Raw genomic sequence first — 24,744 nt, 5'->3', positions numbered from 1 at the left:
GTTCCATCCTTCAGAGTTTACAATACAAATGAGAACACAAAACTAACACATTGAAAATGATGAATAGTAACAGAATATCTAAGAGACTAATCATGTGTTACAGAGAACGAGTGCTGTAGGAATTCAGGGAAATCAGTGAGGGCCAAAGTAGTTGGACAAGACTTCAAACTGTACCTTGGAAAATGCTTAGGATTCAAATAGGGAGAAGAGGGCATTGCAATCAAAGGGAACAACCATGAGGAATACAGTTTCATTTGTTTTGTCTTCATAATTCCCAGTACATAGGTGCTTAATGAATGTCTGTTGGTTAATTAATTGATTGATATATAACAGAAAGTATTGGTAAATAGCTGTACTTCCTTCTTTCTGTCAAAGGCATCACCATGATTCTGGTCTTCCAGGTTTGTGAACTTAGTGGTATTCTCAACTACTCATTCTCCCTCACTCCATATATTTAATCATTTGCCACATCTTGCTCTTCCTATTTTCTCAACAACTCTTGCATTCTACCCTTTCACTCTATCCACATAGTTCAGTGGCCTCCTAATTGCTCTACCTGTCTCAGGTTTCTCCTCACTTCAGTCCATCTTCTATACTGATGCTAAAGTGAGTCATTTTCCTGAAGCACAAAGTTGACCATACCACTCCCCTACTCAGCAAACTCCAGCAGCTCCCCATTGCCTCTAGAATCAAATATAAATTTCTCTGTTTAGCTCTTAAAGCCCTTCATAACCTTGTCCCAACTTATCTTTCTAGAATAATTCCTCCTCTCTCACACAATGATCTATCTTCTCACTCGCAGCACTGACAATTCCCATTCCTGGAATGAACTCCCTCTTAGCTGTGTGACCCTGGGCAAGTCACTTAACCCCAATTGCCTAAAAATAAACAAAAACAAAACAAAAACAAAAAGTCTCCTATGTGCCAGGTTCTGTGCTAGGCTGTGGGTGGTACCTGGAGGGTGATACAAATAGAATGAATGAAATAATCCCTGCTTACAAGGTGGTTACATTTGAATGGGGGAAGAAAAGAGATGTGTGTAGTTATGTGTGTATGTATATACACACACACACACACACATATATACACACATACACACGCATATACATGTACACATACATATATACATACATACAAACACATATGCATACATACACACACAAATACATGTATACACATACATCCATTATATATATGTGATGTGAAGAATAAATTTAAATAAATACAAAGTAGTTAAGTACAAGGTAATTTGAGAGGGAGGGCACTAACAGGGGGACCAGGAAAGGTTTCATGTAGAAGGTGGTGCTTGAGCTAGGCCCTGAGGGAAGACAGCAATTCAGTGAGATGGAGGTAAGGAGGGAGTTCATTCCAGGAATGGGGATTGTCAGTGCTGCAAGTGAGAAGATAGATCATTGTGTGAGAGGGGAGAAATCATTCTATAAAGCTAGAAAGATAAGTTGGGACAAGGTTATGAATGGCTTTAAGAGCTAAACAGAGAAATTTATATTTGATTCTAGAGGCAATGGGGAGCTGCTGGAGTTTGCTGAGTAGGGGAGTGGTATGGTCAACTTTGTGCTTCAGGAAAATGACTCACTTTAGCATCAGTATGCAAGATGGACTGAAGTGAGGAGAAACCTGAGACAGGTAGAGCAATTAGTCAAGTGTCTGAGGCCGAATTTGAACTCAGATCCTCCTGACTTCAGGGCCGGTGCTCTACCCACTGCGCCACCTAGCTATCCCACGTAGGAGACTTTTAATACTTATTGATTGATTGATAGATATAATAGGATAAGTTTATAAAAGGCCTTAGAAACCAAACAGGGAGTTTTTTTAAAATAATAATTCCTAATTATATACATTGTTCTACTATAAACAGAATTCTTTCCTGAGAACTTTATGGTTGAGTAATACAAATGTTATTATCCTCATTTTACCAGTGGAGAAATTAGTTTAGCAGAAAATAGGGAGCCATTGAAAGTTTTTCAAGAAAGGATTTTTCAAGAAAATTCATTTGGCAGCAATATTCAGGGTATTTTGGAAAGTGGAAAGAGTAGGATCACAGAGCTCAAATAGAAGGCTATTGCAATAATGCAAGTGTGAGGCTTACTGATAAGAATCTAAATAGAGTAAGGACAGTGAGGATGAAAAGACAGGGAAGAATTCAAAAGATAATTTGAACTAAAAAAATGAAATTGGTGACTGGATATGGAGAAAAGGGATGAGTCAAAAATGACCTCAAGATTTCAAGCCTTAGGTTGGCCGTGAGACTACTCAGTTTTGCCATGGTGGGTGAATTCTGTTTTGGACATGTTGAGTCTGAAATTAACAAGACACCCCTTAGCAAAATATCAGGTCATTCTACATAATTTATAACCATATTTCAAAAAAGAAATCATTCACACATTTTTAAATTAACCATAGCCTGATGTCAGGAAAGGTCAACCAGATTCATCACTTTTCTTTTGAAATATAACCTATTTCACATGTTCTGTCTTACCTTATGAGAAAACAGTTGTCCCTGACCATTTCTATACTGTCCTGTGCTGTATCTGGAGTTCCCAAGAAGGATTACATGGTGGCAATGGAGAATTCACAACATAAGCCACTGAGGCCATGTAACCTTAATAGAGAATTCCATATTTCATCTACCAGTACAACAGAGTATTTACATAGAAGTTCTGACCTTGATTTTGCAGGCAGATTATGAAGCAGGACACAAGGATCCTTGAAAAAGGATTCTCAGCTGGTTCACATATCAATCAATACCAAAGTATTTACTTAGTGCCTGCTATTTACCAAGCACTGTGAGAGGCACTATGCACATGCTACACTTAGTTTGGCAGTTTGGGAACAGAAATAGACGTTATTTGTTTCCCTGATGAGAAAGCATGGCCAGTGCCATGCATACCAGGCCACTATTTAAAACAATTCAGGGAGTCCTCACTTTTAATGATAAGGCTTATCCGTTGGGAAATCTAGTTAGGATTTAGGGTACTTTAAGGCCATAGCATTTTTGGTGACTGAGTAGTCTAATTTCAATTTTCATCATTCATGGGAAACAGACTTTTTTTCCCTAAAGATTATTCTTGTTCATAAGGCACAAGCCTGATAAGCTCATAAACTCTTAGAATTGAAAAGTACCCCAGAGATCATCTAGTTAAACTGCCATCTAGCCTGTTAGCTATCCTTTCCAGCTGTGTTGTCAGAAAATTTGATAACTTTTCCCTCCATACTTTCATTCATGTCACTGATAAAAATATTATACAGCATTGCTCATCTGATGGGTCACCCAGCACATATAGGTGAGACCCTGAAGAAATTATTGCTGTGTATTATTGTACACTTGGATATTGTATAGCAACAAGAATCACACAGTTGAAAAAGCAGTATTATTATTGAGTTTGGTTTTTGTCTTGACATTTGTCTTTCAAGTTTTTACTTCTTACCTTTACTTCCTCACTCTGTAAAGACAGAAAAAGCAGATCTTTTTTTAAAAGCTGGTTAAGAATTGTGTGTTAAATAAGAGTACATAGGCTATGAGTAAGATCCTCAGAGCCTCCCCCTTGGAATAAAGTACATCTGTTTCAAATGAACAGAGTTTTTCTTTTAGGTACATGGCCCTATTCCAAAGGGTTGGGATTACCAGAAGCCTGACCTTCCAGATAAGTGGGTTGTTACTATATATACATGCCAAAGTGCCCATGAGCTAAACCATGCAGCTATATAAAAACTTCTGCATTTATATTTATTCCTGTTTTCTTGCTACTATAATAATAATAATAATACGTCTTTTTTGAATTCCATAAAATTGTGGTTTTAAAGTAGTCATTTTTATAAAGCTATAATCCCTACATAATATATTCTATGGTTCACAACAAATTAATAATAAAATTGAATTTGTGAATAGAACCCAAAGCATAGAAGAAGCAGATTCTTCTTTATCCCTTTTATTAAGTTGGGTGCTTGTCTTGAGTCCTGACACTGAAAAATCACACTACAGAGTATCCTAAAGACTAGTTAAAGGCAGCAGGTAGGTGGTGCAGTAGATAGAGCATTGGACCCAGAGTCAGAAGACCTGAGTTCAAATCTACCCTCAGATACTTACAAGCTGTGTGACCCTGGGCAAATCACTTAACCTCTGTCTGCTTCAGGTTCCTCATATATAAAATGGAGATAGTAATAGCACCTTACGTCCCAAGGTTGTTATGAGGATAAAATGAGATAATATTTCTAAAGATCTTTTTAAACTTTAAAGTGCTGTATAAATGCTAGCTGAAAAGTGTTTTAAAGGTTTTTTTTAAAGATTTTTTTTTTACCTTCTAATGATATTATGATTATAGTCTTTTATCTACGACAAAAACTGCAAAGTAAATAATGGATAGAGGACCAGCCTTGGAGTCAGGAAGACCTGGGCTCAAGTTTTACCCCTAACACATAGTAGAGGGGTGGGTGGGTGGGTGGGTGTGTGTGTGTGTGTGTGTGTGTGTGTGTGTGTGTGTGTGTGTGAGACAGAGACAGACAGAGAGATACAATGTACAAGTCACTTAACCTGTTAATGTCCTAGGCTACTTTACTGATCCACAAATATAGGAGTTTTTACATCTGGGATTCTCCCATATGGATTAAATCACAGGTCCAGGACCAAAGAAGAAAGAAAGAAAGAAATCAGCAGTGGCTATTTTTCTGTTTCCTATAGTAGATATAATTGAGTGGGAAAAAATAAAGACAAAGGCCAAAATTCCCTGGAGAAAGCATACAAAATGGATAAATAAATGTAAAGTGAATGTGGCTGCTTCTGTATCTGACTGTAACAAAGAACAACTCCAGGGAACATTTTTGAAACCTCTACTTTAAACTGTGAACATTCATATAAATGCTGAAAGAAATTCTGAGCAGGGGAATGTTGTGATGAGAAAAATATATAAGGGGGGGAGGGTTGAGTAAAGGATAATGAAACATGTACAAGCTGAAAGAATTCGAAAATTCCAGCTACAGTGGTTCAGTTTCCATGGCTCAATGAGATTTAAACACACAAACTCTCATCCTGGGAATTCCCATTCTCAGATTAGGGGATTTTTATAGGATTCTTGTTCTCTTTCCACGTACAGCAATTTCCCTTACATAGCTTTATTTGGGAAAATGTCATCTTAATCATACAACAACCTCTTGCCTACAATTATGCTGACATTTTTCTGACTCAGTATCAAATAGGTCATATTTAAGCAGACATTGTGGTCATAGAACCAAGTATGGAGATAGAATAAAGCAGATAAGCTGTCTCCTTAGGTTTTCTAGTAGCAAGCTTTATCACAGATCTTATGGTCCTGGACAGGCTACAGACAATTGCCTTGCTTAGGTGAAGCCTCATATATTTAGCTTTTAAGGTGCTGTATGCACTGTGAGTGCAGCTTGGCAGACTCTTAATTTTCCCATTCATTAGATGACTATGTGGCTTATCCAAGTCCAGGAGAGTCCATCATCAGGGAGGGATTGCATGAAATGCATCTGAAAATGAAGCTTAACTTCACAGTATGCTTTCTTGAAATCACTAAACATACCTAAGAAACTATAGAGAAAAGGTGTTATAAAAAGGACAAGATGTTGCCAGAGCCAAAACAGTAAGTATGAAAAGATTACTGAGCCAGTCCAACTTCCTTCTTTATTTTCTTTCTCTTATCTTGTAAAAGAGGTTTAAAAGTAAAACCTAATGTTTTAAAAAGTAAGAACCTTGGGTTTCTGAAAAGTAAGGTTTTTGTTCCTTCACATCCATGTAAAGCAGACAAGGTCTGGCAGTACACTCCTAAAATCCCTGCTACTGGGAAAGCTGAGACTTGACGGATTGCCAGATCCATCTTATATGCAGTAGGGTGAAATCCAGTTGGACATCCAGGCACTAAGTCTGGCATCTGTAGCGTGAGCCCTGGCCAGGGGTGGAAAGGGATGGTGGTTGGTGGGGAGACTGGGACACCTGAGGTGGGGCAAACCAACCCAGGTCAGAAATGGAATGTGAGAAAGTGAGAAACACACACGCGCGCACACACACACACACACACACACACACACACACACACACACCCATCTAAAACAATAGTTGCCAAGAAGAGCTTATATGGTGACTATGTTTCTTAGGAAGTGGTAATGCTAACAATTTATATTCATAAGAAGTGGTCACTGAGGTGGTAAGAAAACAAACATCAGAACATTAGACTGGAGATAGGCTGTTTCCTCAAAACAGAGAAAGCCCTAGACTTTATATTGTAGCCAAAGACCAAAGTCAGCAGCTAGCTGTACAATTGAAATCTATAGCCAGAGATAATGGTAGTAATGAGAGCCTATTCAAAGTACACAAAGAGATTTGGGGAAGGTTCATGGGCCCCAACTGGGAATTACCCTCCTCTCCAGTCCAGGTTTTTTTTTTACTTTTTTTTATTAATTTTTTTGTTTTCAACATTTACTTCCACAAGATTTTGAGTTCCAAATTTTCACCCCATCTCGCCCCTCCCCCCACCCCAAGATGGCATCATTCTAAATACCCCTTCCCCTAGTCTGCCTTCCCTTCTATCTCTCCCCCCCTTCTCTTATCCCCTTCCCCTTCAATTTTCCTGTAGGGCAGGATGGATTTCTGTACCCCATTTCCTGTATTTCTTATTCTTCAGTTGCATGTGAAAACATTTTTTTTAAACATGTTTTTAAAACTTTGGATTCCAAATTTTCTCCTTTCCTCCCTCCCCACCCACCCTCATTGATAAGGCAAGCAACTAAATATAGGTTATATATGTGTAGTTATGCAAAACACTTTCATAGTATACATGCTGTGAAAAAAACTAACTCTATTTCCCTTAATCCTATCCTACCCACCCATTTATTCTATTCTTTCTTTTGACCCTGTCCCTCCTCAGAAGTGTTTGCTTCTGATTACTCCCTTTCCCAATCTGCCCTCCTCTCTATCATTCCCCTACTCTCTTGTGCCCTTCTCCCCCTATTTTCCTGTAGGGTAAGACAGATTTCCACACCCAATTGAGTGTGTATGTTAAGTCAAATCCTATGAGAATAAGATTCATTCATTCCCTCTTACCTTCCCCCATTTCCCCTCCACTGTAAAAGCCTTTTCTTTTCTGCTTTTTTTTTCCTGTGGGATAATTTACACTGTTCTACCTCTCCCTTTCTCCTTCTCCTAGTATATTCCTCTCTCACCCCTTAATTTTATTCTCCAGATATGACCCCTTCATTTTCAACTCACCCTGTGCCCTCTGTCTATCTCTCTATATCTATATATACGTACATATAATTTTTTCCCCTCCAACTACCCCAATACTGACAAAGGTCTCATGAGTTACAAATATCATCTTTCCATGCAGGAATGTAAACAGTCCAACCTTAAGAAGTCTCTTATGATTTTCTCTTTCCTATTTACCTCTTCATGTTCTACTCAAGTCTTGTATTTGAAAATCAAATTTTCTGTTCAACGCTGGTCTTTTCATTAAGAATGCTTGAAAGTCCTCCATTTCACTGAATGACCATTTTTTCCCCTGCAGGATTATACTCAGTTTTGCTGGGTAGGTGATTCTTGGTTGTAGTCCTATCTCTTTTGCTCTCCGGAATATTATATTCCATGCCCTGCGGTCCCTTAATGTAGAAGCAGCTAAATCTTGTGTTATCCTGATTGTGTTTCCACAATACTTGAGTTGTTTCTTTCTGGCTGCTTGTCATATTTTCTCCTTGACCTGGGAACTCTGGAATTTGGCTACAATATTCCTAGGAGTTTTCCTTTGGGGATCTCTTTCAGGAGGAGATTGGTGGATTCTTTCCATTTCTATTTTGCCCTTTGGTTCTAAAATATCAGGACAGTTTTCCTGGATAATTTCTTGAAAGATGATGTCTAGGCTCTTTTTTTGATCATGGTTTTCAGATAGTCCAATTTTTAAATTCTCTCTCCTGGATCTGTTTTCCAGGTCAGTTGTTTTTCTAATGAGATATTTCACATTATTTTCTAATTTTTCATTCTTTTGGATTTGTTTTACAGTGTCTTGATTTCTCATAAAGTCACTAGCTTCCAATTGCTCTATTCTAATTTTTAAGGAAGTATTTTCTTCAGTAATCTTTTGAACTTCCTTTTCCATTTGGCCAATTTTGCTTTGTAGGGCATTCTTCTCCTCATTGGCTTTTTGGAGCTCTTTTGCCATTTGGGTTAGGCTATTTTTTAAGGTGTTATTTTCTTCAGTATTTTTTTGGGTCTCCTTTAGCAAGCTGTTGACTTGTTTTTCATGATTTTCTTGCAAAACTCTCAGTTTTTCCTCTACTTCTCTTACTTGCTTCTCAAAATCCCTTTTGAGCTATTCCAAGGCCTGGGACTGATTCATATTTTTCTTGGAGGCTTTGGACGTAGGAGCTTTGGCTTTGTTGTCTTCTTCTGGTTGTATGTTTTGATCTTCTTTGTCACCAAAGTAAGATAATATAGTCTGACTCTTTTTGTGCTGCTTACTCATGATCCTGGCCAATTACTTGAGTTTTAAACTCTTTGTTAAGTAAGGTAAAAGTCTGCTTCCAATGTGAAGAGTGTACTGTCCCAAGTTTCAGGGGTTTATACAGCTGTTTTCAGAGGTACTTCTAGGGACCTGTAAATTTTCAGTTCTTCCAAGGTGCTATGATAAGGGGCAAGGTGTTTTCTCTCCACCACCACAACAAGCTCCACTGCACCAGCGCTCCCCCTCGCCCCAGGACCACCCCTCAGAACTGTGACCCAGATCCAAGCATGGACAAAGCAAGAGATTCCTGCCAAAGCACTGGCAAAGAGATCCTTGCCATCCCACTCTGATCAGCCACTCGATTCCCTCTCAGTCTGTGGGCCGGAAATTCAGGAAACAGTCGCTGCCCCAGGCCACGCTCAAGACTTGCAGCTGAGACCTAGCTCCTCTCTCATCACAGTCACAGGCTTTTCCCACAGACCTTGTAAGTTGTCTTTGGTGTTCAGGGGTTGAGAAGTCTGGAACCGCCACAGCTGCCTGTGATTCAGTCCTCTGAGGCCTGCTACAGGGTCGCTGCGGCCTGCACGCCCACGCCGAACTGCGCTCCTCTCCCTACCGGCACGATATACCTTTCTGATCAACCATCCAGGCTGTTTTTGGCTGGAAATTTGTTTCACTCTGTCTTTTTATGGGTTCTGCTGCTTTAGAATTTGTTTAGAGCCATTTTTTTAGGTATTTGGAGGGCTTTGGGAGAGAGCTCAAGACAGTCACTGCTTTCCCTCCGCCATCTTGGCTCTGCCTCCTCCAGTCCAGTTCTTTAACATTTGTATGTGTCTTGTAACTTCCTAGGACTACATTGATATATTCCTGCATGTAGTCCTGCATGGCACCTACGAGCATATTTTTTACATAGGATTACCAACTCATGTTCTATCATCTGGCTATCAGATCAGTGATTCTTAGGATTGCTTATCATATCCAGAAATATAGGTCAGAATTCTCCATAGGAATAATATGTAATTCAGGAAGAATTACAGGCAACTCTCCACCATTAGGATAACAAAAAAAAAAAAGCCTGTCACATGGATCAAACCAAAACTACTAGATCAGTAGAAAGACACTAAGTCATAGCTTTTGTCAGAACTTATTTAAGCTATATTTCCTTCAAATGCAATTCAACATTGTTCCATCATAGATCTAGAGCTTTTCTATATGAGTAAACTGAGGCCCAGGTCTCAGTGATTGACTTAAGGTCTCACAGGTAGTAAGCATCAGATGCAGAATTTAAAACCACGTCATCTGACTTCACAGCCACTGTTCATGCCATTGTACTGTGCTGTCTCCTAATACTGGGGCTACACAGTTGGAAAAAAAATAGCATAGTCCCAGCTCTTAAGGAGCATGTAATCTAGAAGAGGCATGCATCAGGTATGCAAATAAATGTAATGTAAACTTGAAAACAAGAGAATTCAAACATAGATCTGTTGATGGAGGAATTATTTCTAAACTAGGGAAATCAAGGAAAGCATGCAAAAATCAACATGTAGGTAAACTATTTAATAAATTGCTCGTTAAAGTAGAAAATAATACAATATATATTTTAAAATAATTGGTAATCAAAAGGGCTTTCTTATTGGGAAGATGGTCATACCATTCAGTGGGGTAATAAAACTAATGTGAGACACAGGAATTAGTAGTTGAATAATGCTGTATTCCAACTTTATAAGGTTTACTCCTTTTGCCTTCTCTGAGTAGTTATGCTAGTTAGCAATGAAATAACCCAAAACAAGGAAAGTAAAAGGCCTGGATCATCCACAGTTAATATTTCTCTCTCCTGAATCACCAAATAGCAACTGAATATACATTCTTATACTGCAATCTAGTATTGTGGCTTTGGACTCAAGAAGACTGGGGAGTTCTGTATGATCTTATTACTATTCATTATCATTGCTTTGCTTTGCTTTCCCCACTACGAAGTTGGGAAAGTACTATCCTGGGAATATCTGAGTCTCCTGAAAGAAAAGCTCTATAAAAATACCAAGTGTTAGTGTTCGGAAATTTGATAGCTTATGGCTTCCTTCTTGAAAAAACTAGAGAAGCTAAATGAACTCTACATCTCAGAAATATGTTTACTGATAAGAGAGGAACTAGAGGTGCCTAGTATATATGATCTAAAGTTTTAAAGAACAGGGAACTAGTACTTACTCACTTATGCTATTATATATGAGTGTTTATAGTATTTGATAAGAACCTGGTAGCTGAGTTTCCCCAACTTAAGCCAGTATTAAGTTACTTTAGTTGAGTTTTTTTGTTCGTTTGTTTGTTTATTGTACGAGGTTGCTTGGAGAGTCCTTAAAGACTATTTGGCGCAATAACAAAGCTTGAGACATGGACCAGTCCCCTCACAGATGTTAGGGCAGGGAAACGCGAACTGGATATAGATGTAACAAACACCCATTTTTGTTCTTTATTGCTTCTAGGCTCAGAAAATATTTCTAGAATCCTTCTCCACAAAGAAGCTGTTCCAGGGTTCCCTTTAGAAATAGTTGTAGCCAAAGACAATGAATTCCTGCTGTTTCAAGCCTTCTTCCTTTGGAGGACTTTAAGGTATTTCTTTAATTCCTCAGCTGATTCAATACAAGATAAAATGGAATTTCAGGGTGATTCTTTAAGCAGTACTTCATTCAATTCCCAAATTAGTTTAGCCCTAAAAGGAAAAACACTATGAATAGTAGAGATTGCGACCCCAAATTATTTCTCAATTGGGGAAAGCAATCCATTGTCACCTCTGTGTTCATCTAAATCAGTGGTGGCTATTTTCTTTGCTCTAGGCAACACACATCAGTATGCAGTCATGTTTCATGCCTCCAAAAGTCTCAGCAGAATCTATTTTGAACTGATAATGTCCAGAAAAAGAAAACTTTATTTATGGAGAAAAGATGATAAAGATCTCCCATTCCAGAAAGTTATGTGCCCTCTGATGAGATTAGTACAATATGTATATTCTCCCAAGGGTATTTTATGAGCATAAAAATCTGGGAGAAAAAATTATCACTGGGATTTCAAGCAATTATTTATGTAGGAATTAGGTCTTTTTACTCCTCAAAGCAGGGCCATATAGACCAGTGAGATTTTACCCAGTAATAACCTAACATTCTCCATGAGACATGTGAAATAGCATGGTTTCCCTTCTTTCAAGAAAACAAAATGCATTTTTTATCTACAGTACATACCTAAATAGAACTTCTTCAAGCTCCTTTGAATCAGAATCAATCAAAATAATTTAAAGTGCATTCTAACAATATTCACCAAAGTCCTCTGATAGCTCATTGTTACATGGAAATAATTTAAGGATTCATAGGCTCATGCCAGTGGATCACAGACAGTCTTCAAATATGAGGCTGTATGTCCAAGAACTATATGTCCAAGGACATATTTCTTATTTGACTTTGGAGAGGTTTGCCACCAAGTTGGTTTCAGTGTGTTCATTTTCTCAAAGACCATTTCTTAAGTTATAAAGGGCTCACAGTCTGCATTGCTGAAGGGGACTGTCTATGCTGACAAAATCCCAAATGCTTAAGGTATTGCAGAATGATAGGATCAGCAATGACTCTCGATTCTTGGAAATACCTCTACCCTTTTCAAAAACTGTCTTTGAAGAACTCCATTAAACATTCCACTGGCTCTAGCTCACTCCTGAGGCAAGTCTATAAAGATCCAAAACTTGAATAATTATCATTGGAAACATAAAGTACCAAAGAGTTGTCTCATCTTTGTTATTTAGAATTTTATATTGCATTCAGTAGTTTCACTATACTTTTTTTTTCTAAAAGTACTTTTTTTTTAAAAAAGCACTCTTATTCCTGAATAGTAAGCAGCATTGCCAAGTTCTGAAGGCTAAAAGTTGGACTTTAAGGCAAACACAGACTTAACTCTATTTTATGCCAGTGTGATTAAACTGTTTCAATAGTTGATGGATCATTTTTTATTTCTGTTGTAATTTGGTTCTTACAGAAATGTAGCTAGTATATATATGGCCTAAAATTGTAGGGGGAAATAAGGCAAAGAAAGGGGAAGATGAAAGATCATTAAAAAGTACATTAAAGTGAAACTAGAATCTACCCTAGATGAAACATTAGAAGGCAACAGCCAAGACTACCTCTAAATCATGGCTATTAGAGAATCATTGCACTTAAAAAGTACTGAGTTAAGTGTTTTTTGTATGAATGAATGGATGGATGAATGAATGAACAAATGAATGAATGAATAACTGTTCCAATGACAACCACATCAAACATGTAGGAAATTTGCCATAACATCTAAAAGAATATGTTGACTTGCAGTTGGATCTGTATTCCTCTACATAGATGTAGAATTTCCCCACAAAGGAAAAAAAGGATTGTTCCTTGAAAAGGGTGCTGGATTTATTGTCAGTGGAAATGAGTCCAAATCCCAGTTCGGCTGTTTTAACTGTATAAACTTGAGGTAGTCATTTCCCTTTGTAAAATGGAGATTAGACTATTCGCCACCTCTAAGGTCCCTTGCAACTATAACTCTCTTACCAAATGTTACAAAAAAGATAATGTGAAAGTGTTTACAGCTAAGATGAATTATTAATGTCATTATTTATAATTCTGTGTTCTACTTAATTTATAGGGAAACGACTTAGTCATTTCAGAGTTGATTGTTTCCACAAGTCACATAATTTGTTGAATTTGTCCAATGTATTTACAAAAAAGCACCAGACACAGAATCAAAAGACCTTAATTTCAGTCTGAGTTTTGCTAGCTATTTGACCTTAAGGCAAGGCACTGCCCAGGCTCTGACTTCCTCACCCATGAAAGGTGGGGATTTGTGATCTTTAAGGTCCCTGTGATTCTGTTAAGTCTTGAAGATAGCTGTAGTGTAGGATTTAATGTTCATTTACACCCAATACAAGTGTTACAGGATCTGGGTTTGAATCATAGTTCTACCTCGTACTGCCAGTGTGGTCGTAGGCAATATTTTAATGCAAAAAAACAAATTTTGCCCATTGTACTAAATCATGGCATCTAGGGTTTAGCCTGCATTACCTCAGAGTTAATAAACCTCATGGGGGTTACATACATAGTAAGAATAGCACTTACAGAATTCATTTATTCAAAAGAAGTATGGAACACGGTGTGCTGGGTGCTATGGCTAATACAAAGAAGTATGGCCCGTATTTTATGTACAGTTGTATATGTTGCTGGTTGGCTTAAATGGTTGAAACATGGTGATAATAGACAAGTGTTATGGGACCCTCATGTCCGACAAGTAACTTTATTCTGTTTCAGTTCCACATTGTAACCCTAGGCCATTTTACATTTGTGAACCATTAGTCAGTAGGGGAACCAGAGAATAGCACAAATTAATCAGTACCTTATATAGAGGCACTTAGTAAATCCCTGTTAAATCTAATTGAACTGAATCATTACTACAACTGGACAAAATTCATAAGTGACAAGAGAACAGTAGCAGTATCATATTTGTATATAAGGGAGATAGGCTATATATTAAACTTATTCTAACCATTCTCTAAAAACAGTTCAATTTAATTTAAAAACATTCCATTAAGCATGTATCACTTTCAATGCAGTAGAGATACAAAAATCAGTAGGATGCCAACCTTGCAATCTACCAATAGGGAAAGAAATGTCAAAATATCTGTGACATAAATAGGGTGACAGAATGTAAAAAAGAGATCGAGGCAAAGATTGTTTTGAGGGGGTATTGACTTTGACCTGGAGCAGAATGATTAGGACTTCATTTACCCTGTGCAAATCTTCTTTCAGGTTCTATAAAAATAGCAATGGATTCTACACTGGATATTCTAATTTTTTTTCTATACAGATTTATATTTGCCTAAGCATAAACTTGTCCATATTGTACTTTTGAAAAGATTTTGTGAGTATCTTATAAAACCATATGACCTAAAATATTTTCTAGGTTTTTTTTGTGCAGCTTGATATATGGTACAGATACGCTTGTCCATTAATGCTCATACTAACAGAATTGAAAATAAAATAATAATAACCATAGCAATAATAGCCACCATTAATAATATATAATACATTATATGTGTATGTATATATGTATACACACATACATATATACGTGTGTGTGTGTGTATATGTGTGTATATATATATACATATATATATATATATATATATATCTCCTTAAGGTTTACAAGATGCTTTATATATACAGGGTATCCCAGAAGTCTGAATGTAGTTTTAAGTTATTAGAGCTTAAAACTTCACTCAAACTTCTGGGACATCTTGTATTATCTCATTTTTATCCTTACAACAGTTCTGTGAGGTAGATTACATTTTTATCTCTATTTTATAGATGTGGAAACTGAGGCTGAGAGAGGTTGAATGACTTGCTCAGGGTTATGAGGCTAGAAGTGTCCAAGGAATGATTTGACTAAGGTCTTCCAGACTCCAAATCCAACATTCCATCCACTTGTGCTATCCAGGGGCCAAAATCCAGAATCCCTGGTTCCTGCTTTAGGCACTGTAGAATATGGAACTCTTTCTTTTGCTGGACTAGGCTGTGGTTTACACTTCTTAGCTTTGCATCAGACTGTTTTCAGTCTTGTGTTTCTGAAGAGAAAGTGGCTTCCCAAGGGAATGGTGACTTTGTGGCTGGAGGTTGTGGTCAGAAATTGCATCTCTGTCATTCTGATTGGTTAATAAAAAGATGACAAAAAAAAAAACCTCACATAATCCTAAGTAGGAAATCTTATGTGGTTATGATGAATTTTAAGGCACTATAGGAAAATGGTGACCTTATTTCATCTAAAATATGCTAAACACCGCTTCAATCTAACCAGTATCTCTTTGTGAAGTTTCTAGCTATCCATCAGCTTTGGTCAGAGGGGATATTTTAAATTACAGCACAGGAAAGTTGATCTAAAAACACAAGATATTGCTCAAAATATGCATGTTGTATTAAAAGCAAAGATTGTGTACTCTATAAATATTTTTAACTGGTAGAACTCCAATAAATTCATTATTGTAGTACACCGTGGTAAATTACTACCTGAAGAGATTTTAATAACCATACCACGTTAGAAAACTGAATTACAAGCTCAAAACTCCTTATTCTAACAATTACAGGTAAAATGCTGTGAACTTCTTAACCTTTTATTTTGATTCCCCTTCCATGGGTACAGCAGATGAAACTTGAGAAGATGTTATAAAACTAATGGTTACTATGTTGGGTTATGTCAGGAAACCACTGGTCTGTTCTATTCTCAGCCAGCTACTGAGTTGCTATGTAAATTTAGATAAGTCATTAATGTTCTCTGAACCTCATATTTTCCATCTATTTAAAAAAAAGGTATATACAGACATTCTGTTCTTAGTTCTCTCAGAAGCATGTTATTAGGAATAACTTGCCATGTGTAAAATGCATGCATGGCATCTTTGGAGGGAAAAAAAATTACATAAATAACATGTATTATTATTATTTTCCTCAGTCTCCTTGAGGATGCTCTTCAGAACCAAAGATTATAGGAATTTTCCTCTTAACCAAATTAAATATTTTGGTTGACATTTTCTACATATCTGGAGCCTCTTAACACCTAGCATGTCTTTTAAGGCACAGCATTAGTTTTTGTCACAGTTTCTGCATGAATCTTTTCACAGCATCACAAGGTTCTCCTGCTTCCCCCCATTGTGAGAATAGGTGTTTTCTCTTCGTCCCAAAACCTCTATGTTATATCATCACACTCATTTGAGCTTATACACACTTAATCAATATAATATTACTTGTGTAGTAATATGGTTTATAGAAAAAGAAAGACAGATAGATACGTTAATGGAGCTTCAAAACTATCCTACTGAATACATTAGAGACTGTTTTCTTAGTTCCAGGGAAGTTGCTGTGGAGGATGACGGAATAATTGATAGCAGGCATCATCTTCTCTCCAGTTTTTTTTTTTCCTTCAAGGAAAAAAAAATTCCACCTAACAGCAGGAAGAAAATGCAGATAAATTAATGAATGAACTTCTGATCTTCTCGTCCACCTTTTATGACAGCTTCTATCATCTAAGTTTCCTGTAGGGGGGCCAAAGAATGTATAAACAGATTTGAATATGAGTTACTAACCCAGGCTCCTCATCTGTTCAAAAAGACAATGTTGCTGGGCTCAAACAAACTTTCTGAAAATCCTGGATAGGAAAGTTTGAGACTTTCCTTCAGCCACTTTACCAAATTTCTTAGTATGCTATTTCAAGATTAAATGTTATTGTATCAAGCATGCATGTGTTTCAAGGATTTTTTTTCTTTTTTTATTCTTAGAACCATCATATATTACAGTTGATCCGCCTGCTTGTGGGGACTTATCTAACTGTACTCTGACAGAAAAGGATTGTATTTATGGTTTCAAACTTGATCACAATGGCTGCCGAATCTGTCAGTGCAAGAACAGTGAGTATGCAGAAAACTATGTTTTTCTCAGGCCTAATATGATTTTGTCAAAGCATGTGACTTAATCTCTTCCTCAGTGTTGTTCATGACATTCCCTTGGCAACACCGAAATAGAAAAAGTCTTCCTAATCTACATAGATAAATATACACTGGTTTGTTAAGAGAAAAGGTACTTGGTTATTCTACTAATGGCCTTTCATAGGATTTCTGAAACCAAAAAAAAAAAAAATCAGTCACACAATAGTCTTCTACATCTTACCCAGTGCATGAATCTTCACTATTATTTCTCTGAGATATATTTGCCCAGCTTTCTCTTAAACATTTCCAGTGACATAGTACTTACTACCTCATTAGATACCCCATTCCACTTTTCAAAGCTCTTACTATTTAAACATTTTTGCTTATAATGAATCAATATCTGAATTGCTTTAATTTCCACTTATTGTTTCTAGTTGTCCCCATAGAACTTACCTTTCTCCAGTGCCCCCCCCACTTAATTCTTATCTTATTCTGCATTTGTACATAGTTCAATTGTTTTTTTTTATTTATTTTATATGGTTTCAAGTCCCCCATTATGATCACTCTCATTTGCATACATACTAATCTGCCTGTGTTTCTCCTGGCATCCAGTACTGAATACAGTGCCCAAATGTAGTCAGAGCAATGCAAAGTACAGGGGAACCATAAGCTTCCTTACCAAGATATTATCCCAATTATTAAGGCTATTTAAGATTATATAAATTGTTAGCGGCTACATCACACTGTTAGTCTCATAATGAACCTGCAGTCTATTAAAAACCCTCGATGTTTTTCATATGAACTTCTGCCAAACCCAGGTTTTCCTAGTTACACATCAAAAAAATAATGTTTTTATTCACCTAAATGCAGGACTTTGTATTTATCCCTGTTAAGTTTACTCTTGTTTACTTTAGTGCATCCTTCCAGCACATTAAGATCTTCGTAAATCTTGATTCTGTCATCCAACATTTCAGCTACTCTCCTTAAATGTGTTCTCTGAAAAATCTGATAAACATGCTTTAATTATCTTCATTCATATTTGATATGCCCAGTGATATGTCGTTAAAAATCTCTCTCCAAATTTTCATTAATCCATTAGTCATGCCTGGGGTAGAGTTGTTCTGTCAGTTATGCACCCACTTAGCAGTATCATCAACCAGTTTCATTTTTCCATCTCATCCACAAGATTATCATAAAAGATTTTATCATATGCCTTACTGAAATCCAGGGAAACTATGTCTATAGTATTTTCCTGACCTATTTGCCCTATACAAAGAGAAATTAGCTTATTTTGACCTTATTATTAATAAGGTCAAAATAATTGGTTCTCGGTGATCACTGATTTATTTCCTAAGTACTTGAATCCATTCTCAAATTGTATCAACCTCACTTCTGTGTTTCTAGAATCCACCATTTTCCCCTTTTTGTTCATATTAAGGAAATATCTTCCAGTCTTCAATCTTCTGAAATTTTCCCTTTCTCCTTGACTTCTCAGAGATTATGGAAATTTGTTTAATGATCACTTTTGTGTTTTTGGTTTTTTTGCAAGGCAATTGGGGTTAAGTGACTTGCCTAGGGTCACACAGCTAGTAAGTGTCAAGTGTCTAATGATCACTTTTAAAAGTCATTTCAACATTGTGGAATGCAATTCAACTTGTCATATCTGCTTGATATGTGATACTTGTTTAGTAAAGACCACAGTATTATAAAGCCCTCACATAGTTGCAAATAAAAATAAGCAACCAAATAGTGCCAAAAATAAATGCAGAAATTTTTTATAATTTATAGCTTTGAATTTTTCATTTTTGGATGTTTGCCTTTTGCCCCATCAACCTGTCATTGCTATTGGTTTTCTGGCAATGCCAAACTATTGCCTGTACCACTGCAGGGTGGATCGAGGAGGTCTTTCCTCATTCAGTAAGTTAGGATTTTTGGGTGGAGACACTGTGATGTGGGAAAAAATACCAATTAAAAAATAGTGATCCTCCTTGGTTAGACATTATTTGGAGCTTAACAGTTATCAAAAGGAGAGATTAACACCTAATAACAGGTTCTCCCCTGACATAATCAGAAAATTCGAAAGATAATTGAAAAAAGAACTAGCTTTAGAAAGAGGTGTCAGCTTTTGTATGTCTGAAACAAATCCCCTTTCATCTATGTTTATGTACAGTATGGCAAATTTGCAGACTTCCTTGTTGGCAGAGATCACTAGAACATATCCCCTGTGAAAGCAGAGGGTCTCTTGTACTTGGATCATACATAAGACATCATCAATGTATGCCAAGTTTTGGGGCAATACAAGAATGCCCACTCACAGTTAATCCCACTGTCTGAAATTTATAGCTCTAGCTTAAGACAGACATTCAAATGCCATCCAGAAAGAAGGAGTGTCTTCTAGAACTGGGTTGTGCATTGGACCTGGGTCCCTTGGCCCCGTGCTACCAGCCCTACTTTTGAGATCTAGCCTTATTTTAACAAGCCCTTCATCATCCCTACTCCAAGGGCTATTAGAAAGGATTAGCAGTCTGTCATATAAAGTAATTTTATCTGATACCCAAGATCTAGTCATAAGTCATATGTCAGATTTCTAAATAGGAGTTTCTTTGCCATGTCCCACCAGGATTTCTTCACTGCCATCTTACACTCAGGAAAAGAAGAGTGGGGGGTCGGGGGTAAGAGAGAAGAGAAAGATCAAGAGCCAGGATTAGGATGGAGAAAGAGACAGAGACATTAACAGAAGCAGAGGTAGCGAAGTGAAATTTCTTAGCTGTATCATCCAGAATTGGAGAAGTGCATCCCCATGCTTTTCCAGTGGACATGGGAGATACCAGTAGAGATTTACAAGCAATGTTAGGAAACACACACACACACACACACACACACACACACACACACACACACACACTCTTGTGAAGCCCTAATAAGGTAAGTGGCAGTCAGATAAGAAAACACTGCCAACACCTCGGTTCTCTTACTACTAAGTTTCTGTAGTTAGGCAGTCTCAGTCTGGCTACCAAAAAATACAATGGAAACCATGTAGTGTTTAATCCCTAGAAACTCCTTCCTTCTTTCACACCCTGCATGAGTTCTTCTGTTCTTCCCACTGGCCTTAGCAAAAGCAATTCCCTGTTGTCCTGCCTTCTTCCTCCTATTACTTTGTGCCCTACCATCTAATAGATCTAACTCTCAAAATTTCTCTTTCTTTCATCTATTGACATATTAGAAGGTATGTTCTTGGTGTCCAAGAATATTTCTTAATTTGTTCTCTCCTGCCACCCAAATGACTGAAAATAACTGATTACTTTCAATGAATTTTAGAGTTGATAAGCCTCTGAGGAGCTATCTCATATAACCCCTACACAAAATAGAATCCCTAATTACAGCATATATGATATGGTCATCCATCCCCTGCTTGAAGACATTCAATAAAGGGAAAATTATTGCCTTTCATACATTTAGATGCCTCTAATTGTTAGGATATTTCTCCTGACATCAAGCCTAATTTTTCCTCTTTTCAGTTTCCATCCATTGCAAACCTTTGAGTTCTACTTTGCTACTTGAATATGAGTTTTTCGTCATTGTTACTGAATTTGTCATTTAAACTTCCACTTGCCACAGTTGTGTAATCAATAGCCCAAACCATTTTATAATTAAAAGACTTTAGAGATTATACTTGTCTTTGAATACATGATAGATTACTCAAAATTTTGAGTTCCAATTTCACTCGATTTAAAAAAAATAGTAAATATTAAATCAGAGTAGTACCCCCACCACACAAGTATTCTTAAACTCTTGGAATCAGTAACATCAGGGGTAAGCTTTGACTTGATTCTCCTTCCTTTTTTTGACTGATGAAGTTTCTACACATTTCTCAAATCACGTGAATGTCTGTACACTGAAGTTTAGTCCCAGTTGTCACTCCCCGCAATGATATGAGATGGTAAGAAATGCAGATGTACTGTTTAAGAGAGTAAAATGTCTCAATCTCAAGAGCAGATTGAACTGTCACTGTTCCAATCATTTGGAATAATGCCAGGAACAATATTTTGCCATTCTCCATGCCTTTCTCTTCAATGGCAGTGTTCCTGATGGTGCATTAAACCAGGGGTGCAGTCAAAAACGCATTTTAGGTACAACTGCCTAAATTATCAGTGAACCTCAGGCCCTCTCAATTCTGAGAAAGCTGTGGACTGATGACATGGGACCTCTCCCACACTTAGCATCAGCAAGGGGAAACAGGTAAACACCAGTCACCCGCACAGGGGAAAGTAAAAAGCTCAATAGCATAATTAAAGACAAGCAACTGTGAATACTTCTGGCACATGACAACAAGCACCCAACAGTTGAAATCTAACCTTGTAGAAACATGTACTTTAAAAGTATGCAGAAAGTACATGACAAAAATAGGCTTTTGTCTGAACGTACTTGTAGTCCTGTTTATTTGGGGTTTTCACCTGTAACAAATAACCTTTTTGTAAGACAGTTAAAGAAAAAGAGGAGCCCGTATCCTTCAGAGACTTCAAATGCACTGTTGGCTTTGTCAGAGCCAGAGAATCCAATAGAGAAGAGAAACAAGGATGACCTATTCAAGAATATAGTTCATAGTGACAGAGTTAGAGTTGGAAGTGACCTTGGATGCCATTGAGTCCAACCCCCCCTCATTTTACAGTTGTTGAAACTGAGGCTGAGAGAGTTTAAGTCATTTGCTCAGAGTCACACTAGTAAGTGTCTGATGTAGGATTTGAGTTTTCCTGACTCTAGGTCCAGTGCTCTATTTACTGCACCACTTAGCTGTGTCTGGGTGATCCATAACAGAACTAAAATCATTGGAAGATAGGCATAAGGCATATAGTAAAGAGAATTTATACTACCTTTTCCAACCAGAACATCTGTTGTTGCTAGCAACTGGAATTACTTTCTTTAGAAGCAAAATGTTAAAATAATGAGTTTCAACTTGGCAAAACTATGCTTTGGTATAGGAATTACCTGAGACTTGTTAAAATGAGAGGTGAAAGGAAAAAGCTCAGGATTGTTATCACTTCTCCTAAAAATGGGATCTACCCAAATAACTAGACAGTGCTACCCAAATGTATCATTTTGCTTTTACCTCATCATAACTCTTGACGCCTTTCCACCTTCCCAAGTACGAGTTAGTATCATCATTCCAGCTGCCTCCATGATATTTCATCAGTACCTTCTTAAAATGAAATCACATGGAGGCAAGAAATAAACGGAGACACACTTTTAAAGAAAGCTTTCTTCCCTCTAGAAGAGAGGGAACTGATCGTTCTTTTTGGACTAATGCCTTACATGATATTTTCATCTTTGTGCATTTTCCTTTTCTTAGAGTGATCTTAGTAAAATTGAAAGCTGCTCTGAGAGATCACTCATGTAATTATTCTGAAATATTATGAACCTTCCTTTAAACAAATTTTTACTGAGTTACTCTTAAACTTTCTCAACTTTGATGTGCCCCTCCTCTAGTTTTCTTTGACCTATTGTAAAATATGCTGAATTTTTTTCTATCTACCTATTCCATTTGCTAAGACTTTTTGCTTACCTTTGATAGAAATTCCATGTCAAATACTTGGAATATGGACTACCTTCTTGTATGTGTCATGTCGGCAATCAAGTGAGAATTTTCTCTGTGAGGTAAAAAGATGGGCTATTGAAATATTCAGCTAGACTAGTAGCATCCTAGAAACAGATTTATTCTTGCATAGTGATGGAGGTGGATGACTGAAAAAACTGAGAAAGATCCAAGTTATGGAGAACAGGTAAGGTAAACCATGTCAAAGAAGTTTAAAGGCAAGCCACTATTGCTAACCTATTTAAGTTCCCTTGAATTTAACTCCCTTTTCACACTAAAATCACCTTTCAGCTTGTGATCTCGTAATCTGTGGTCACATTTACAACTATGACATTTTATAGATAACAAAGTACTTTTCTCACAACTCTGTGAGCCCCTAATTAATAAATACTTAGCCTTTGTCAATGTGGTTAAGTCTAAATGGCAGTAGGCTACCTTTTCTCCAGGATGATGGCTATCCCTAAAAACAATAATAATTATATATAACATTTATATGAGGCTTTCTATTTTGTAAAGCATTTTACAAATATCTCTTGTCCTCAAAATAACCCTTGGAGACAGATGCTATTGTTATTATCCCCATTTTTCATATGAAGAAACTGAGGCAGATAGAGGTCATACAGCTGTGGAGTATCTGAAGGTGGATTTGAATTCAGATCTTCTGATTCCAGGTCCAGCACTCTACCCACTGAACCACCTAGCTGCCAGTAAAGTAGTATTATTACTGATGCAAATTATTCTTGTTACCCTTTTGGACCAAAGATATTGTGTTAGGCCTGCTCAAGGTAGGGAGTTATTTTAGGAACTTGATTCCTAGAGATTCTGGTTTTAACTCTAGGTTGAAGATCTGCCCTGATCTCCCAAAAGGCTTCCTAGTATTTTCTTGCAAGCTAATTCAATTGGATGCTGATTTAGTAGAGCATCTACATTAATTCACAATTTTTCATCCTCCACTCCTATTTAAATCATCATAATCTGAGCTGGAAAGGAAGAAAGTTTATGTTTAGAAGTTTTGAATTCTTTTTCATCATTCCCATAAGGAAGCGTGGAAGAACCGTGACCTTTCAGATTTTATAATTACAAATTTTAAAATGAGCTGTCTGAAATTTTGCATTCAGATATGCAAATTAGCAATCAATTGCTGCACAGAAATTACATGGGTCTGTGGTTATTCTAAATATATGTGGCAAAAGACATTTGCTGGGGGAAAAAGAAAATTATATTATTATAATATATATTTCATATGCACATATATGTATATCAGCCATCTTCCATTTTCCTTTTTCTAGATGAGGGGGAACTCACTAATACTAAAAACTTATATTGGTAAACTATATCATCTAAAACCCTCATCAGAAAATGGCCATCCATTTTGGCCTCTTCAGATTAAGGTTAAAATGTAATTTTTTTAAGCTAGTAAGACCATCATACACACACTTTGTGTGATCAGTGCTATGCACAGCCTCCTAAAGCAGCTCATTCCTTTTTTGTTTTAGTATAAACAGTGTTCAGGCTTAATGAAAACTCATCTTTCATGATGAATTCTGTAATCTCCTCCCTGAAAACTATTAATTTTTCATGTTTTACATGAATATCTTGGCTTTAAGCTGATCAGTTGTACTTTTTTGAGAGCATAGGCAAGGAGTATATAAACGCATAATACATGTAGGCTGAAGGCACTCACCAAATACTCTTGAAGCAAATAGTACCAGTACCAGTAAAGATTATGTCAAAAATCTCCAAATTAACATTTCATGAAAAGCATGTAATTTTGAAAATAAGTGATTAAATTATTGGTCAATAAACAGTTGATTCCATTTCATCCAGTGTATATACCTAAACAATAACTGTCTACAGTATGCGCCAAAAAGGTTAGCCTGTCTTCACTTAAAGACTTCTAGGTAGGGGAAACCCACCATCTCTATTTCATTTTTTGGTAAGTTTTAAGTGTTAGTGAGTTTCCCTTAACATTAAACCTAAATTTGCCTCTTTGCATCTTCCAACCATTGTTCTTAGTTCTGCCTTCTTGGGCCAAAGAAAACAAGGTTTTTTCCTCATCCATATGACAGCCTTTCACATATTAAAAATATAACTCTCATATCTTTGAAAATCCTTTCTTCTCCATGTTAAAACATCCCCAGTTCCTTCAGTTAATTCTCATATAGAATAGTCTCAGGTCCTTCATCGTCATCTAGCTTATCAGTGTATTTTCT

General features: G+C 36.9%; 1 protein-coding gene across 4 annotated transcripts in view; it reads left to right on the top strand.

Annotated features, from left to right (window-relative positions):
• The window catches only part of CRIM1 (cysteine rich transmembrane BMP regulator 1), a 257,771-nt gene that overhangs the window by 178,946 nt on the left and 54,081 nt on the right, over window positions 1–24,744 (top strand). For all 4 annotated transcript variants that reach the window (XM_027850424.1, XM_027850425.1, XM_027850426.1 and 1 more), the window contains one exon: window positions 16,795–16,923. In XM_027850424.1, the coding sequence (XP_027706225.1) occupies window positions 16,795–16,923 (129 nt within the window). The remainder of the gene's footprint in view (window positions 1–16,794; window positions 16,924–24,744) is intronic.

This window comes from Vombatus ursinus, unplaced genomic scaffold (genome assembly GCF_900497805.2).
Source record: "Vombatus ursinus unplaced genomic scaffold, bare-nosed wombat genome assembly UNPS02009062.1, whole genome shotgun sequence".
Lineage (NCBI taxonomy): Eukaryota > Metazoa > Chordata > Mammalia > Diprotodontia > Vombatidae > Vombatus > Vombatus ursinus.
The sequence above is the reverse complement of the archived record's forward strand: the minus strand, read 5'-3'. Positions and strand labels throughout refer to the sequence as shown.